Genomic DNA, 17985 nt, shown 5'->3' on the forward strand with positions numbered 1-17985 from the left:
GAGCTCACAACATTTCAAAAATGTGTAAAGCAGTACATTTTTCACAACTTGACTTGATTTAAGGCAGTTTATAAGTTGTTTTTAATGTTAACAGAAAATATAAAGTGTAAAATATAAAAGTGTATGCAAAGTAGGCGTTTTTTAGTCTTGTTGCCGTGCCAAAATGTCCTTACATGACCTGTCAGGGCAGCACGAGAAGCTACTTGAGGACAAAACTGACATTGCACTTTTTTCCTCTTTTGAATACACTCGATCCTAACATTGCATCACATTTTCTTAAAAAAACAATAACTGCAAAGTACTTCTCATACATCACTGAGCAGCAACTTGGTAAAATGACATGTTTTAGCAAATTTATGTTAAAGTCTGCTGTTTATTTTAAGACTGCAATATTTGTGTGAGAAACTAAACAGAATAACATTAAAATACTTTGTACAAAATACTTAATACTTTTTAGAATAATAAAATTCTACTGTAAAGACAACCATTTCTAATTCACACCTAAAAAGGTTGAACATGTTGAACACAGAAGGGTACAGTGTTACATATAAAGAAGAATACATTTATTTAAATATAAACCAGTGGTCCAAAGATTCTAGTCATAGGTAAAAATGATTTATATGAAAATGGGACCAATGGTTACACGGTTACACAGCTTTGAGAATACTGACCATGATCCTTCAAGAATTATATGCATAATTATTTAAAAATGTCACATTGTTCTTTGTAGAAATGTCAGCAGAAGTCGTTGATCTCTTGCTCCAGCTCCTAATTGAATAAAAATACCAACAGCAAATTAGAAACAATAAGCATCAACCAATACTCAACATTAGAAAAATTCATAATTACATATGTACCGGTAATTAGTTTTATTCTGGACGTTTGTTTCATCAAGCACAAATTAGCCTACATGCATGATTAAAAATATCCGCAGAACAGTGTATACCCACCCTGATTAGTGCAGCTTTGTGGTGCTCCTGCCTGTGTCTGTAGATACTTTGGCAGAGGAGAGCGTAGAGTTTCTCCAACTTGTGTACCTCATAGCCATCAGTCTTCGTCACAACATTGTCAAGCAGTTCCTTGTTATGCAAGGAATTGGAAAAAAGGTCAGAGGCCAACACATTGCACCCAAGCCAAGTCTCCTATACATGTACTGTCTCCTACCTTTAATTTGTCTCGGTCTACCACCAATGAAGGCTTTTCATGATCCTGCATCTGCAGAGCTTTTTCCATGTCAAACAACTGCTGCTGCTGAAAAGTGTTCTTTGAGCCCCGAGTCATGCGCCTCATACTTTTCTCTAAGACATAAAACACAGGCCCACATGGAGAAAATTGGAATCTTCTGTGAAATCCTTAAGTTTCTAATTTGAAAGAAGCCGGTGGTAAACTCATACCTGCAGCAGAGTGTTCTGTGCTGGCTATGTCTGTGATGGCCACCTCCATTGGCTCATGCTCCTGAGGTGTAACCTTGCAGTTAATTTCCTGTGTAAAAACTGGTGTCAGGTTTTTGCTGCAACCTGCATTTGATTGTCCTGGTTTATTTCCTTGGTTGCTGGTCTTATTCTGCCCATCGTTCATTGCTTTGAATGCAGTCATTTCTAAATCTGTCAGATCTTTGTCCACTCTTTTATTTTGTGTCTGGTCCTCATCTGTCGTTTTTTCATTTTCGCACAGAATACCATCCTTTATAGTCGCTTCAATCACAGCCACCACCTCCTTCTCTTCATCTTCATCTAGCTCTGTAATTGTTCCTTTCTCTACTTCGGTTTCTTCATCTGCATCTTCTTCGTCAGAGCCAAACTGTATGTACTCTTTGGAGATGTGAGGAGATGAGGAAGACCTCTTCTTTGAATAGATGCCAGATGACCAGCGCCTCCTTCTGCGTTTCTTCCTCTGGGCTGGAGGAGGAAGATGTAAGTATTTGTTCAGAATAATTCTTTTGACTTATTGTCTCATTATCAATAATACACTTAGGTTGTACCTGAGCTTTTAGGAGGAAAAAAACTTGAAGTCATACTGGGAGTCTGCGCAGTTGTGGCTTTGACTGCGTCTCTTTGTGGGGTCTTGTCAACCATTTTGGCCTCTGTGGGAAATTTGCTCTGTTTGGGGAGGACATGGTAAAAGGAGGGTGCGAATTGTGCAGTGGAGCAACCTGTGGACAAAGAGCACAAAGTTTAAGCAAATCCACTCAGATGCTGATGTGTATTTATAACCGGGTATAAATGAATAATCCTAGTTGCTTGAACAAAGCTAATCATTAAGTTTGTCTTCTATCACTCACACCTCTTTTGATGCGTGACTCTTTTATCTCATCACATATTTTCTCAAAATTTTCATCCAGTTCCTGCCGAATGATTGCATGCACAGTGTCCTTCAGTGCACACGCCCTGTGCCTAATCTGGCGATCTGAAAGAGAAAAATAAAACAGGAAAGTTGAACAAAACTTAGAAAAGGCATCAGCATGATTCCATTGTCTAATCGGCCCAGTATTCTAGCTGGGCAAGGTGCACATAGGTGTCTGCAGTGTGTACCTGAAGGGTCCCTGTCTGGGTTGTATTCAAGTGCATTCTTCCAAATGAGATCCACATCTTCGAGAAACTCTTTGACTGTTATGTACTGATGGAGGTCAATCTTTGAAAGCACAGTTGACAAGTCCATAGGCTTCTTAATCACGGCAGCATAATCTGGAACCTAAAAATGTCACAGAGCCATCATTAACTCATTCAATACCAAAGACGCATTAATACGTTTTTACAAACCCAGACGCCCGATCCCAAAGATGAATTTATATGTTTTTTACGTTCTTTTTGGCTGACAGGCAAAAAGAGATTATGCAACCGTACAGTAAAAGATTTCACTTTTAAAGCAGTTTTAAGCCATAAAAACAGCCACAAGTTGGCAGAAGTGCATTTGATAAGAGCTTGGCATGGATCTTTTGCATAGCACACTCGACATCAAGGAGGAAGTGGAAGAGCATGGATACTGTGTAGCGTGCAGATTACACATTGTTGGGAACTTTTAACGCACGCACACAGTTGTTTCCAATGTGAAATTGTAAATAGTTTATGGTGTTATATTTGTAAATACATTGTTTTGATGTAAATAACCCTTTTTTGTATTGTTTATGTTGTGTATAGTTGTTGAGATATTTAAGCTGTCACACAAGCAAAAAATGAGTGTCAAAGTTAAAGTTATGCTTGAAATTTATCTTTAAAACAAAAAAAGCTGGGTTTTCTTTCCCTTTTCTGGGTGGGAACTGATATTTTCCTGAAATTTACCCATGTTCTACTGCTGATTACTAAAGAACGAAAAAAGGTAGAAAGAAACTTAGGTTCCATGTTTATATAGCCACAGAACAGAATATTCTGTGTGCCTTGAAAATCTGTCAGAATCGTCTAAAATGACCTGTACTGAAGGGGTTGTCTTTAGAAAAATGGCTGAGTTTGAATGACGAAAGTACTGTGAAGAAACAAAACCTGGAAGTAATTAGGTTAAAGATGTGCAAATTGGCGTTAACGCTGGCGCCCCCTAGTGGGAGAATCAAATGACGCCATCGACTGAAAGTGAAACCTTTCAACTACATCAACAGTCAAGCAATAAGACAGTTGGGCATTTGAGACAGATTTGAATACAAAGGAATAACGACCTCCTCTAAATCCACAGGCTTTGTGAATGCCTTGAAGCGCTTATCTTGGGACAGACGGTTTGTGACATCACGCAAGAAGAGGCGCAGCTCCCTGAGGGTGTCTTCTTCTTGTTCTGCCAGTCTTCTGGCCTCCTGCTCTGCCAGTTGACGTGGAGGAGGAGGAGGGGCAACAGGAAGCATCTCTAAGGCATGATGCACTAAAATGGAGAGTCGACAGCGTTTTTAAATATTGTAACATGAATTTCAAAAACGTTAATGTTATCTCCAAACAATATATTCAGTTTTGTCTCACTGGCTTTCTTTTGAGAGGCAGGTGCCTTGGCAGCTTGGTTGAGGATCAGGTCCTCGAAGAAATGTCTTCGTTCCCGGCTGCTGGGGACAGGGACATGGTAAACCTCTCCGTACTCTACCCGAAACAGCTCCTGAACCTGCAACGAAAACATTTTTGAAGAACAATTTATCTTTTGTTTATTTCAGAGAAGTATTTGTTCCAGTCTAAACCCGTCATGATAGCACTGATATTCTGTACCTCAATACTGAGCTCAGAGTAGTGTAGACTGCATGTAGCCAGCAGCAGTATAGGAGCGAAGGCAGGGATGGAGCTGAGTAGACTGATGAAGGTGGCTCTTAAGGCAGGGCCCACTGTTTCCCACCACTGTCCAATGTGAGGGATGTAAAGGATACTGGGAGAAGTCCGCTTGGCTTCCACAAAAATCTGCGGACAATGTGACACAATGTGGTGTCAAAGTGCGATAGAAATATCTCCATAAATACTGTACATCACGTACATTACAAAAATAAACGTGACACTGTGATTACTCTAAAACTGATGGATTATGGACCATCCTGAGCTGAGACCTCTGTGTGGAGTTTGCATATTCTCTCCATGCTTGTGCTCCAAAAACATGCATATTCTCAGTTAATTTGACCATAAGTGTGAATGTGCCTGATTGATCTATGTCTACAAGGTGTCCAATCCAGTGTGTACCCTGCTTCCTGCACAGTCAACTGGGATAGCTGCCGCACTCGTGTTTTGCGTTATTGTGGGGAGCTGGGAGAAAATCAGGGAGGATACACACAGAAAAGGAAGCCCAAATAAGCAGCTACACATTTAAAAACAAGCACAAGAAATGCATCTCACAACTCATAAGATTTGCTCACGACTTCAGAGAAAAACAAAGTCGCTTATAATAAGTGGACTTGGCTCATTCTAGCAGAAACTGTACCATCGACTGTCTAAAGCCACATTGGGGAAGATGTGGGTCACAGGAAATGAATTACTCACAGCTACTTTATTAAGTGCAGATTTATCTTCTGTATTTTAAATGCTACTTACATACACCAAACTAAGCAAATTCTTACACATCATATGTGGCCGTTTCTTCATGTTTGCCTGTAGCACATATTTATCCCCAGTATCCATGAAGGAAGGAGGTGGGGCCCATTAACTACGTTCTCTGTGGCAGCCATTTTGGCCAGTGAGGTCAATTGTAAAGAACCACTTATCTAAAAAAAAGACTGCATCAAGCAACCTATTGTTTTCACGCGCCAAAATTTGAAGCCAGATTTTTTCGATCGCCGCCATCTTGGTGAGACCACCTTACGCACCACAGCTTTGTGATTGTGCTGGTATACGAACGCAGAATTAGTGAAAAATCATCAAAAACATCAGGAGTGCCAGTGAAGGAAGCGAGGATGAGGAAACACAACTTAAAAAGCACTTCCCAAGAACCTTCCACTCGTAAGTACTTTTACTTGGCACCTTTTTTTGACCTGATATATGTGCCACTACTTGAACGGCTTTGCTTTGAAAAGTTCTCGAAATGTAACCAAAAGTTAAAGTATGAACTTTGATGGGTGGTTTTGCAAGAATTTTCTAGTTACACCTTCCTGTAACAACTAGGCCTTTTTTTGGTGCCTAGCCTAGCAATCAATGATGAAATTATTTCTATGCAGTTTTTTACAGTAGGCTTTGAGTATTTGCACTTATCTAATGTCTTTTTGTACCAAAAACAGCTTTTTTAAAAGCTACCACAACTACCAAGTTACATTAATTCTGGTACCACACATGATTCACACAAAGGTAGAAGACATGTGACAAAATTTCTGCTTTCTTCCTGCCTTAACCTTATCCTGAGATTAAAAAAAAAATAATGGTTTACCGTAGGAAAATAATTAGACAAAGATAGACTTTAAATTCCGTACGTAAACAATGTTTGCAGGCTGCCACACAGCCAATTTTTCATCCGTCTCGAAGCTAAAATACATCTTACTAGCTTGATACATGACACAAAAGCGTACAAATCTGAGTAGTTATAACCTTTAGCAGTTGATTTTGGTGGCTATACGATCAATCAAAGTTTTACCAGTGCGTTGCCATACTGTTGTCTCACAGCAAAGTGGTCTCACCAAGATGGCCGCCGCAAATTTCCATTGGCTTCAAAAATAAAACAATAGAAGCTCGATCCAGTCTTTTTTTTAGATCAGTGTAAAGAACCCACTGAATTGGACAAGGATGGGTATCTCCTTAAAGTATGTAAATTACTATTTTAGTTCAGTGATATTTGGCTTACCTGTGCACAGGTCTCTTCTGGAGCAGTTGCACTGGCTCCAAAGAGCACTGCCATATCCAGTGTGTACACTGTAAATTTCTCCAGAGCATGGAGAACAGCAGGAGCCAAATGAGAGCTTTGACCTGAACCAAGCCGGCCCTCCAAAAGCAGCCTGGGACGGTAAGAGGTCGGTTGGCTCAACACACTTCTACAGAAAGATAGGGAAAAAAAGTTCAGATTTATATTCAGTGAACCCTTTAGTCTCTGCTTCAATTAAGACCTTCAATCAGGTCTGAGGCAACATTTTAAAATAAGCTGTTGAAAGCTATATAAATGACAGAAAATGAGAGCTGACAAGCATGAGCAATATTACAGTCGAGCATCTGTGGCAAGATAAAGAACAATCCATAGTGATTTGAATACACTGGAAAATATCACCAGCGGAGGAACTAAGATTTTATTTAAACTCAACTACTTTAGGTATTTGATGATCACAATATTTGAACAATTGAGCTAATAAAAGACAAATTATTAGGGGTGTCAGGAGTTTCCCAACTCGCGAGACAAGATGATACACGAGATAGAGTACACAAGAATGAGATGAGAGAAGATTTTAAAATAAATTTTCAGAAAAATACAAAGAGAAAATATGACTGGACAAAAACTTGTTTTATTTAGCCGCAAGTCACAAAACCATGCAGGGGGTTTTAAAATGCTTATTCTCCCACAACTTGTCGTGAAACCATTTTTTGAATCCAAATAAACCACTGTTATGATATTCATTTATTTTCTATGCCGCTTAATCCTCATTAGGATCATGGGGGTTATGGTGGAGCCTATCCCAGCTGACTTTGGGCAAGAGGCAGGGTACACCCTAGACTGGTCGCCAGCAAATCACATGTTATAATATATAACAATAAATACTTTAACTCTGTAAAGTGGTAGAATTGGTGTTTGTGACATGAATTTTCTCAACGGCAATTCATACTGTTTGTTAGGGGTGTTACGAGACAACCAAGTCACAAGACCAGACAAGAGATTGGGTCCACGTGAACAAGACGAGATCTTAACAACAACAACACCTGCACCTGCACCACCTGAACCATGTTGTAGTCAACATGCATTCTTTACACTGTACTCTTTACTTGCATATCTTGCTTGCTGCTGTAACAAGTGAATTTCCCCGCTGTGGGATAAATAAAGTACAAATACAAATACATCCATCCATCTTCTATGACAATTATCCTCACTAGGGTCGCTGGTTATGCTGGAGCCAATCCCAGCTGACTTCGGGTGAGAGGCGGGGTACACCATCGACTGGTCGCCTGTCAATCACAGGGCACATATAGACAATCATTCACACTCACATTCATCCCTATTGACAATTGAGTCACCGATTAACCTAACGTGCATGTGTTTGGAATGTGGGAAGAAACTGGAGTTTCCGGGCAAAACCAACGCACGCACGGAGAGAACATGCAAACTCCACACAGGCCAACAGAGATTCAAAACCAGATCTTCAGGATCTCCTGACTGTGTGGCTGAAACCAATGCACAGAGTGAACTCTCCTCCTGCCTGTTTGGAGGCGGGAGACGAGTCAAACAAACACATACACACATGGCAATATATGGAGGCCGGAAAATTTATAGAGTTCATTTTCATTTATTGTGTGATTGATTTATTATCGTCACAGGCCTAGTGCCCATGAGAACGTTTTTTTCTGAACAAGAAATCTTGTCACGTTTTAATCTTGCAAGATCTTGTGATACCGCTACTAACCAACCTTTCAAGGCTGAGAATTCCCCTTGAAGCAGTCTTTTTATGAGGAGTCTGTCCACCAGATCGCTCCTCGTCTTCACTAAACAGCTCATCATCAGACAAGCCACAAAATTGATCTGAAATCACAAAGAGGTTTGACACAGTGCTGTATAGCAATACAAAAACTACAGAAAACAATAAAAGATAGTACCCTCTGTCCTTTTCCTTTTAAAGCCCTGTTCAGCGTGTGGGAACACTCTGCTGACAGTATGGAGGATGTCCTGCAGGGCGGCACTCAGCAATGGACGGACTGCAAGTATCAGTGCCTTGGCTGGTGACACTACAGCCCTAATGAGAGCATTCAGCATCATATTTATATACAAACCATGACAAAGAGGCAAAACTGATTTATTGATTATACTGGCCATACCTCTGTGCAGCAGGCACCAACTTGGACATGGCGGACATGAAGTCTTTGGCTGTGATGGCAATAGAGTTCACATCAAGCACAAGTTTCTGTGATGAGGAATAAATCTGCGGATAGCGGCGCCGTAGTGCACACAGTGCTGCCTCTGAGCACACCGCCTTGATGTCTGCTCCACAATACCCTACAAGGGAGTGCCAAATATTTATTTTGACCAGAGGAGAGCCTTAGAAATGATACATTTTAGAACACATGTTAGTGACATTATTCTTGAATATTACTTTAAACATACCAACACATTTATCAGCCAGCTCCTCCACAAAATTATCAGAGAGTGGAGGCGTCCACTGCCTGGTGTGGATCTTTAAAATGTCCCGTCGAGCCTGCACAGAATTTTCATACAGTACAGGACCAACACTCACTATGTATTTACACAATTTGAGCTAATACTTGCACAATAAGAATATTCTGGTGGAAAGCATTAATATTTTTTCAGTATTTCAGTACCTCTCTGTCCGGCAGGCCAAAGAGGAACTCTCTGTCAAAGCGGCCTGGGCGTCTGAGAGCGGGATCGATTGAGTCCAGTCTGTTGGTAGCACCGATCACCACAATCTCTCCTCTGCAATCTAATCCATCCATGAGAGCCAGGAGAGTCGACACAATGGAACTATTGAGACAAAAAGATGAACCAAAAATTTGACTTTAACCCACTGAGGTAAGTCACAATATGGCTGTAGTGTTTTATTCAAAAAGCAGGAGGTAGAATTCTAACAACCAATGTTTTTTAAACAATGAAGAGAACAATACTAAAAAGATGATATCAATGATATGAGTGGACAGAAATCACTTTTTACTTCAGTAAAAATGGCAAAACATGCAATTTCTCCCACCCAGTGGTGTCATTAGTAAGGTGCCCAAAAGTCCCATTTTCCCAGTATATGTCCCCTATATGTCACACCCTGTCCTGGCCGTCCTAGGTTGTTTTTTTTTTTTTGTCTTTTAGAAAGTGGTGAAAATGTCCTGGTTTTCATTATTATAAGACTTTTTTCACAAGACAATTGTATACTTCCAACTTTCTATTGCAGTCTGCACAAAGCAAGTTTCATAAAAGGTATGACTCGATGAGATTGGTGCGGAAAAAATTGAGAGCTCTGACCTCAACCATTTCAAATATGTTGCAGTGAATTACAACAGATTGTGAGCCAGGCATTTTTTTTTCCTGTGATCTCACATATTATATTCTGAATAAATATTGAAAAAAATCCAAACACTCCAAATTTTGTACACAGTTTTCCCAGAAGACCAACTGTGTGCTTTTTATATTTAGGAGCAATACTCACCTGTGAATCTGGTCCTGCCGGCTGGACCTGACTGGGGCCAAACCATCAATTTCATCAAAGAAAATGATAGACGGACGCATTTGGTAAGCCTAGAGAAATTGAAAACGTAGTGTCAGTTGGAAAGATGTGAAAGTACTGTATGGTAAGAACATTATGTGCTCAAGTAGTTAAGGTGCAACAATATACATTTGTGAATATCAAAGCTTGACAACACAGGAAATGTTTTGGTGAGTGTTGTTTACCTGGTCAAACAGTAGGCGTAGCTGTCTCTCAGACTCTCCAACCCACTTACTGAGGCAATCAGCACCTTTCCTCATAAAGAACGACACCTTTCTTTCTCCCTGACTGCATTCATTGGCCAGTGCTCTGGCTACCAGGGTTTTCCCTGTGCCTGGGGGACCGTAAAATAGACAGCCTCTACAAGCCCAAATAAACCATGATGAGCAGATGATTTTCATTAAAGATGTAATTATAAGGTCTAAAGTTTTAGCAAGCATTAGTTGTGTCCATACAGGGAATATTGTTTACCTGGGTGGCTGTATGTGGAACCTCTCAAAGACTTCTGGGTAAAGTAGAGGGAACACCACCATTTCTTTCAGAGAAGAGATGTGTCTGCTCAAGCCACCAATACTGTCAAAGCGCACCTGAATCACAGTGTGTTCATGTCAGACTCACAATGCAGAAAACCACCAAACCAGATGATTTGACTGTCTGGGCCATAAAATCTCTCTAATCTTTTGCTAAATATGCATATTACACCCGCTGTGAATACCATTTTAAAAGCAAATATATGTGTTTAGGGCTGCAACAATTTTCTTATTCAATTCATCTGAAGCTTGTTGTTTCGATTAATCAGGTAATCGGTTAGAAACAGGCCCTCTAGATCAAGTGTGCCCATTACGTCGATCGTGAAGGTAGTTTGGGTCGATCACATAAACTTCACGTTGTAGATGTCATATGACATCAATCAGCTGACGTTGAGCTCCCCTCCTGGTTTGTGCTTACTTACCCGCTGCAATGGTGAACAGACGTCTCAAACTATACAGAGATGCAACTTTCAACTTTGTTATTCCGATTACAGATAAAGTAACTCAGCAGTAAGATGCCTACATCTATAACAAAAGTTATCAGTTCATTTGTAGCTAGTTATGTATAAAAAAGTTAATTGTCTGATGGCTTTGCGTCATGAATTCTATGATAGAAATGCGGTATCGGCAGCATAAAGCCCTGATCGGAGCATCCCATTGTCTTTTGTGTAATCATTTTAATTTCTTGTATATTGGTAATATTTGATCGCAAATGCTAACTGGACGCAATACATGAACTGTGTGTCTAATGGACGCCAGGAAGCTATTTTGACTGACATATTACCAGTACTGTACTCAGGTTGTATATGCAACTATTGATGAATTATGTGTAATAATCTTTAACATAAATAACATAATCTTTCTAACATAAAAACCCTATAACATAAAGGTTCTCGGAACGGATTATGTACGTTGTAGGGGCGTCTACTGTACTTAAATTCATGACATTATTTGCTCATGCATTTACTCACCGTCTTGTCAATCTGCATGGGGTCCACATCAGCGAGACTTGCACCAATTTTCATGCGATCTTTGTGGATTCCCAGCAGGTCCTCTTTCACAATGTTCATAGGGAGACATCTGCAAGGCAAACAAAATATATTGCATTCTAAAAATATGCAGATTTTTTTTTACATTTATAATATGCATTGTTAAAAACAGATAGGTAGCGCAGTTAACATAACGGCCCCACTCACCTGTTGACCGACCTGCTCCTGCTCTTACTTTTCCTCCTTTGGAAGGTCTCATCTTCTGAGGAGGAGGTAGAGTCACTACTGTGGAGGGCGTGTCTCCTCCTGCGAGGAAAAATGACACAAAACAAAACCTCTTGCTGATCCAGTTTTTTGTGACACACAGCCATTAAGAGATACAGTCTTAATAATGAGCAGACAGATACATAAGGTAGATTAGATAAACAAGACATCAGATATAATTAAAACACAAATAAGTACAAACATACTGTATTTCTCATAAAAAGTGGATACAAATTGGTGATCTGACAGTATAATTGTATAGCTCACAGTATGGTTGCTTGTAATTAAAAGTACAGTTAAATCAATCTTCCGTGACTAAATATTTCTATTTCCACAGCAACAGCCTGAGAGTGCTACCAGACTGTTCCACATACCATACCATCAGAGACAATCAGTGAGGTAAAATGAAGCTGAGCTTACCTCTCAGTCTTATTCCTGAAGTTGGAGGACAATTAGGGAAGAAAAACAAATGTGGGATAGATTTAGCATGCAATGATATTGACAGCAGTATTAGAAACTTTGTTGGGAAAATATTAGCATAGCAAAACATGCATGGGTTGTATATAATAGTAATTCTTAAGAGAATGACAAAGAATACATTAGTTCATTTAGATTCACAGTCTTTTCCTATGAATTCTTGTTATTTTAGGCGTTCTACTAACCGACTGGGCCTCCTATTGTAGGGACTCTGGGGGGCAGTGGAGCTGAAGGGAAATCTGCATCTAGCTGGGGATGAGTGGTCTTTAAAGTACATACTGCGCTTTCTTGGCACTCGGGGCTCTCTGGGTTCTCTAGGTTCTGACAAAATGATGAAAAAAACAAACAAACATTTGAGTGTCCTCTGTCCCTTAGCATTTAATATGTTATAGTCTGAGGCACATCTCTGGGGCGGGGGCTGGGGGCTTTCCAGGGCATCAAAATTGACGGATATTAAAATGTTTAAACATTCACATCAAATGCACTGAAATATCTCCGAGACAGAGGAGCACTGTTAGAGTTAGAGTTAATGTGAGATGTTTGGCATCTTGGAGGGAGGCGCACATTGTTAGACTTTGAAAATCCCTCAAGGAAGTAATCACGTTACCATCTTGCGGTGCCTGGTAGAGAACCACAGACTTTCGCTGTCTGAAATCATAACGCCTCTGGTTTTCTTCTTCATCCACAGCATCGTCATCATCTTCAATGTCATCATCATCAACATCATCATCATCCTCTTCCTCCTCCTCCTCCTCATCATCATCATCATCGTCCTCGTCGTCATCATCATCATCATCATCTTCATTCAATCAACAAGAGATTAAGACAGTAGGAATGGGCATTTGATTACATTTGACTTATCAAAATGAACTCAATAATTTTGCCGATCAATATATTGCCATGTGCATGAGTCTGTTTTCCTCATCTCCCGCCTCAAAAAAGGCAGGTCAAGCAGTGGTCGCCAACCTTTTGGAACCCAAGATCTCTGGTCTCGGCTGTGAACCTGCGCAAGTTGGTTGTGTTCCTCTTCTTCCTTGGCACTACTTTAGAACAAACCTGACCCATCGGTTGGTCAGTGTTCATGTGCTCACCTTGTTCATTGTGTTTAAAAAACGAAATATTCCCACACTGTGGCTGTGTCATTTGGCTTAGAAACCATCGCTTCTGTGCTTTAATTCATGTTAGCGTAATGCTGGCTCACGAGGCTAACTTGTTGCTAGCACTCTGTATCCACTATGTGAATGAGAGGAGGGTTCACTCTCTCTCTGTTCATTCCACTATAGAACCAATGTGCACAGAGTGAACCCTCTTGTCATCCAGCCTGTGTGGTACAGAGACGAGATGGAAAACAAAACATACATGCACATGTCTGTTTATCAAGGCCGGCATAATTATAGACTTTGTCGTTTGTTTTTTTTAATCAATCAATTAATTGATTGATTATCATGACGGGCCTATTTACCGTCATCTGAAAATAATTCAACACAGCCATCATTGCTGGCAACACAAGTGAGTACCATTCAGTGAACAACCAAATGATCAATATTTAGTGTGAGCACCATTGTTATCTAGCACTGTTTAATCCTCTTGGGCATGGAACTCACCAGCGCTACAACACACTGCTTGATTATCAGCAAGACAATTACAGTGTATATTGGTGCAAACTTGTGCTGCCAACTTTCGACGATAATGGATGTATGTTGAGTTATCGTCGGAGTGTCTGTACCCGTAAATCTTCTAAAAGCATATCCAAGTTTCTTTTCTATTACTCACTTGGTCCATAATTACACAATAAACTGAAAAAGGGATTCCTTCAAGCAGATTATGGCAATCTGTACTCTTGTTGCTTACTGAAAGCCATTAGCACAATAAGACATATAATCTCCCTCACCTAGGTTTGGCTGCTGGGCATCCTTAGTGTCCACATTGGTCCTCAAAGATTGCCTCACTCGGCCTCTAGTGTCCAGCTGCTCATGAAAACAATTTAGCATCATCTCGCAGGAATTTTTACAAGATTTACAGCACAGGACCCATCAGTCACTGCCACTCAGTAAATACAAACACTATATGATAAAATACTTTGCTTGAGGTGTAAATTACCTTTTCTTTATTGTCTCTGTTCCGTCTTCGTCGCAGCTTTTGCATGTCATCCATCTTTTGCAGAACAGCCTCAGCTGTACTAAAAGGGGACCACAGCCTCTGTTTTTATCACTGTAATTATGTTATTAGTGCATGTTTTTTGTTTTATTATTTCACTCTTTTAACTACAATGAAACAAACTAACTGGCTTATTAAACTTACTTGGTGATGAGGCGATCATAGAGGACTGATTGATTCCGGGAATTAAATTTGTGTTGAGTGATACGGGAGCTACGCCGTAAAGAGTGTGCCTCCTCGTCTTCAGGGCTCCTTAAGTTAACGCGGCTTCTTTTAGGAGTGGAAGTCCCCTCTAATTCGTCTGGGACATCTTGAAGATGAACAAAAACAAGGTTGTTGGCCAGCTAGAACATAAGCTCCTAAAACAAACATGAGTGATAAACACTTTGTATGCGTTACAGAAGAGAATTAGGACTCCATGTCATGACATAACATACCTCCTTGCAGCTTGCTGCAAGATGCTTTGCCTTCCTTCTGTAGCCTAGAGGATTTCCTAAATGATATAAATGTACAAATGCATGAAACACCCACATTAATTCGGTTTGCTCTTATTTACATGCAGGTTTGGATTATTTATTTTGTGGTTGAAAAATTTCCACCTGTAAACATTTCATTTATCCTCTTTCAGTTATTTAAAATTCTTGGTCACCTTGTGGCGTAGCCTCCAGCCTTTGGTCCCATGTCCGAAAAGGACACCTCTAGTTTGACTCGTCCTCTGGTCTTTGGAAAGTCGTGGAAACCGCTTCCTGTCTCCTGCTCAACATCTCCCTAACACAGTCACAAAATGACTTGTAATCAGCAATTTCTTCTGTTAAAGTTCCATCAATATCTCCAACTTCGTTGTCTGACAGTATTTAGGATGCCTGCTTAAAAAACACTTGTTGACCTTGGTTACAGTAGTACTTACATCAACAGACAGACTGCAATATGCATGTCATATGTTGCATTACTCTCCAAAAGTTATGGATATTTGCCTTTTGGGTGAAATTTCAGGATGAGCCTAAAATGCACCATAACAATTTACAGGTAAACTTAATTTGACCACTTTCAATGCACATGTCCAACTATTCAATATTCCAGTAGTTTCCGCACAACTTTCTGTACACAAGGAGCTGAACAGCACAATTCACAACAGGTGTGAGATCCACAAATCGACCTTTAATTCCAAAATGAATGATAATTTTCACATAAAAGGTATACATTATCTCTGTTGCAACCTACGGAGGACAACCTTTATCCTTTTTTTAAATACATGGAAAATATGAGCGAAAGGACCATTTCATTGACTGTTAGGAAATTTCATTACTCAAAAAAGCTAACGATGATGCTTGAAAACCTTAGCCACCCTAACTCGTAAAATACTGGTGAATGAACAATCTGTTAGGTTGCTGAGAATGTGAGCAACTCCCGTTTTCTATTAACATGTAAATAGGTGCGGATCTGAGGTTAACAGTGACCACTAATCTGTCATGTCTGTGTGGCTGTTACTTAGCATAACAGGCTAGCAACAACAAACCCGCAAGTGCCTTAAACACATAATTTATCCAACATACATATTGTGATTTAACAAGCGTTAGGCGTGTATTCCCTCACATTCACACGGTTGTGTTCTGGGCTGCTGAAGCTATCGTTCAGGGAGCGGGAGGTCCGTGTTGGCCGGCCGGATTTTCTCTGCAACGCGGGAACAAGAGACAGAAACTCCGAGCTTGTGTCCAACTCCATCGACCGCCTGTTCGGAGTTGTTGCCACTGGTTGACCAACGCCGCCGCCGCCGCCGCCGCCGCTGCTGCGTAGGATTACCATGTTGACTGCAGCCCAAAGTTATAAACGCACTAATGACGGGCGGCGGGTCACTACAGCACTCAAATTCATGTAAAGTTGAACGTCATTCGCATAGAAAAGATAGACGCAAATTCGCGCCTGCTGACAGGCCAGTGTAGCTCTGCTCTAGCCCTTGATTTCTGGCGCCACAAACGTCATCAGGGAGGTAGTGAGGTAAAAACGGAGCTGCCGCAAAGAAAAATAGAACCGATGTCCATATTGTTACCATTTAACGGTAACCAAACGTGACGGTATTTAATATATTTGAACCATACTTACACGCTAGATGACCACCGGGTTTGAAGATATATTAGGTTTTGAATTCCTTTTAACTACAACTTGGCGGAAGGATACATGGTACACAGTTTGAAACGCTTACGGGCAGTTGTTCAGGCGCGCGCATGTATCCGCGTAGAGAGACCACGAAGCTGCTGTTAAAAGCATGTTGCTGTTAAGTTTGGTCCTTCAAATGCTTTCAAATGACGTTTACAAAGAATTTAAAACACCCTCACAGCATCAACTCGAACATTTTATTTGAATATGGGAGTGACACCACAAGAGGAAATACAAACTTGATCCTTCCTAGTCAAAAAAGTAAATTTTGTAAAACTGCTGTACAGGTAACCATGTTATAAGAGGTACAATGTCAGGCCTTCCACTGATGTGTCTTTAATAGGCACTGATTAAGTGCAGACAAGATAAATGAGGGAAACCAGATGAATACGTCACACATGACACCTGCAAAGTCAGATTTAATGAAAAACTTGAGATTTCACTCATTGGCGCTGCATTTGTAATGTTGTGGAATAAAGAGCACAACACGCCACGTCTGCAGTTGAGGGAGAAGGGCTACCTCGTTTATTTCGTTCACCCTTAAATTGACCAAGTGAACAATCTGGAAAACATCTTGTGTAAGCCAGGCCACGTTGACCCCCCCTAAGTCACGTAGGCCTCATGAGTTCAATTGGCATTGACAAAACAAAAAGTAATCTGGAGTTCACAGGAAAATAATCATTTTACAATATATTCCCCCCCTCTTTTGGGTGTTTGGGATCCCCAAAAGGAGGGAATATTGCACCTGCACCATATTGCAAACCTACGGCCGTGAAAAAAGGTAAGATTTCTGACCACTTTGGTTTGACAGTGTGGTGCAGTAATGGAGGTAATTAATGAGCATTAATGTTAAAAGTTTCTCCAAATAAGAGCCTATTGTTCATGCAATATTAATACAAATGCAGATTGTTGGTGGGGCACACTCACACAAAATGTGGCCCTCACGTTAGAGTGGGAAAACTTTTTGCGTGTTTTACTAAAATGACTCGAGTCCAGCTGTGTTACGGCATGATTACTTACTTTTGAAGTGTTGAGTAAAGGAAAAGAGCATAGGCTCGTGCCGGCTTTGTGGGTGTGTGTGTGTGTGTGTGTGTGTGTGTGTTCGACAATTTATGCTGCAGCAGCCTGCGTCCGGGAGTTGATCTAGGGGGGAAAACTTAAAGGCTCGTGATAAAGCCGACTGAAAAGGGAAGTCCCAGTTATAACGATAAATCGTTATTTTGAGTCGTTGTACGCCAAGTCTGTGTGGTCACGACCCTCCAAACGCGCAACAGGTGACCAACTACAGAGCAAAAAGGCTGCACCCGTATACATAATACACGTGAAGCAATTTACGTCGAACAAGCAGAGAAGCATACTCAAATTACACATGCTGGAATTACAATAAAGTAGTTCTTATTGTCTACTTTGTGAAGTAACTCTAAAACAGTCTTGCAGTCCTAAACAGCTGGACAAGGTAATAATTTACGAGTATATTAATGCATACCTAAACTATATCAACTGGAGGAGATTAAGGCATGAAGCAATCAATTGGATTGCTCAAATTGTGTGATTGCTTTGAAGTTCACTAAAATTGTTATAATTTGTTGTATGTAACTAAAATTCTGTAGTCCAATTGGCATATACAGTACTTCAA

The 17985-nt window shown here is 40.4% G+C and overlaps 1 protein-coding gene and 1 non-coding gene across 3 annotated transcripts; both read right to left on the reverse strand.

Annotated features, from left to right (window-relative positions):
- Position 1: 1 nt before the first annotated feature.
- On the reverse strand, positions 2–16179 carry LOC129185263 (ATPase family AAA domain-containing protein 2-like). Of its 2 annotated transcripts, XM_054782085.1 has the most exons (30): positions 15789–16179; positions 14845–14963; positions 14633–14688; positions 14340–14505; positions 14139–14217; positions 13930–14005; positions 12646–12837; positions 12224–12359; positions 11982–11996; positions 11505–11603; positions 11280–11388; positions 10250–10365; positions 9964–10138; positions 9722–9810; positions 8889–9048; positions 8674–8764; positions 8388–8565; positions 8169–8305; positions 7983–8094; positions 6220–6406; positions 4176–4361; positions 3939–4074; positions 3647–3843; positions 2532–2691; positions 2284–2406; positions 1982–2152; positions 1395–1898; positions 1165–1298; positions 951–1079; positions 2–768 (listed from the first exon to the last, which is right to left on the reverse strand). In XM_054782085.1, the coding sequence occupies exons 1-30, from the start codon at positions 15996–15998 to the stop codon at positions 736–738; spliced, it is 4275 nt and encodes a 1424-aa protein (XP_054638060.1). In that variant the 5' UTR covers positions 15999–16179; the 3' UTR covers positions 2–735. The 2 variants fall into 2 exon arrangements, with proteins under 2 accessions (XP_054638060.1, XP_054638061.1); XM_054782086.1 differs by lacking the exon at positions 11982–11996.
- Positions 5034–5169, reverse strand: LOC129185801 (small nucleolar RNA SNORA5). Its single transcript, XR_008572135.1, has one exon. It is a non-coding gene; the product is annotated as a small nucleolar RNA SNORA5 (small nucleolar RNA).
- Positions 16180–17985: the final 1806 nt, after the last annotated feature.

This window comes from Dunckerocampus dactyliophorus, chromosome 7, assembly GCF_027744805.1.
Source record: "Dunckerocampus dactyliophorus isolate RoL2022-P2 chromosome 7, RoL_Ddac_1.1, whole genome shotgun sequence".
In the NCBI taxonomy this organism is placed as follows: domain Eukaryota; kingdom Metazoa; phylum Chordata; class Actinopteri; order Syngnathiformes; family Syngnathidae; genus Dunckerocampus; species Dunckerocampus dactyliophorus.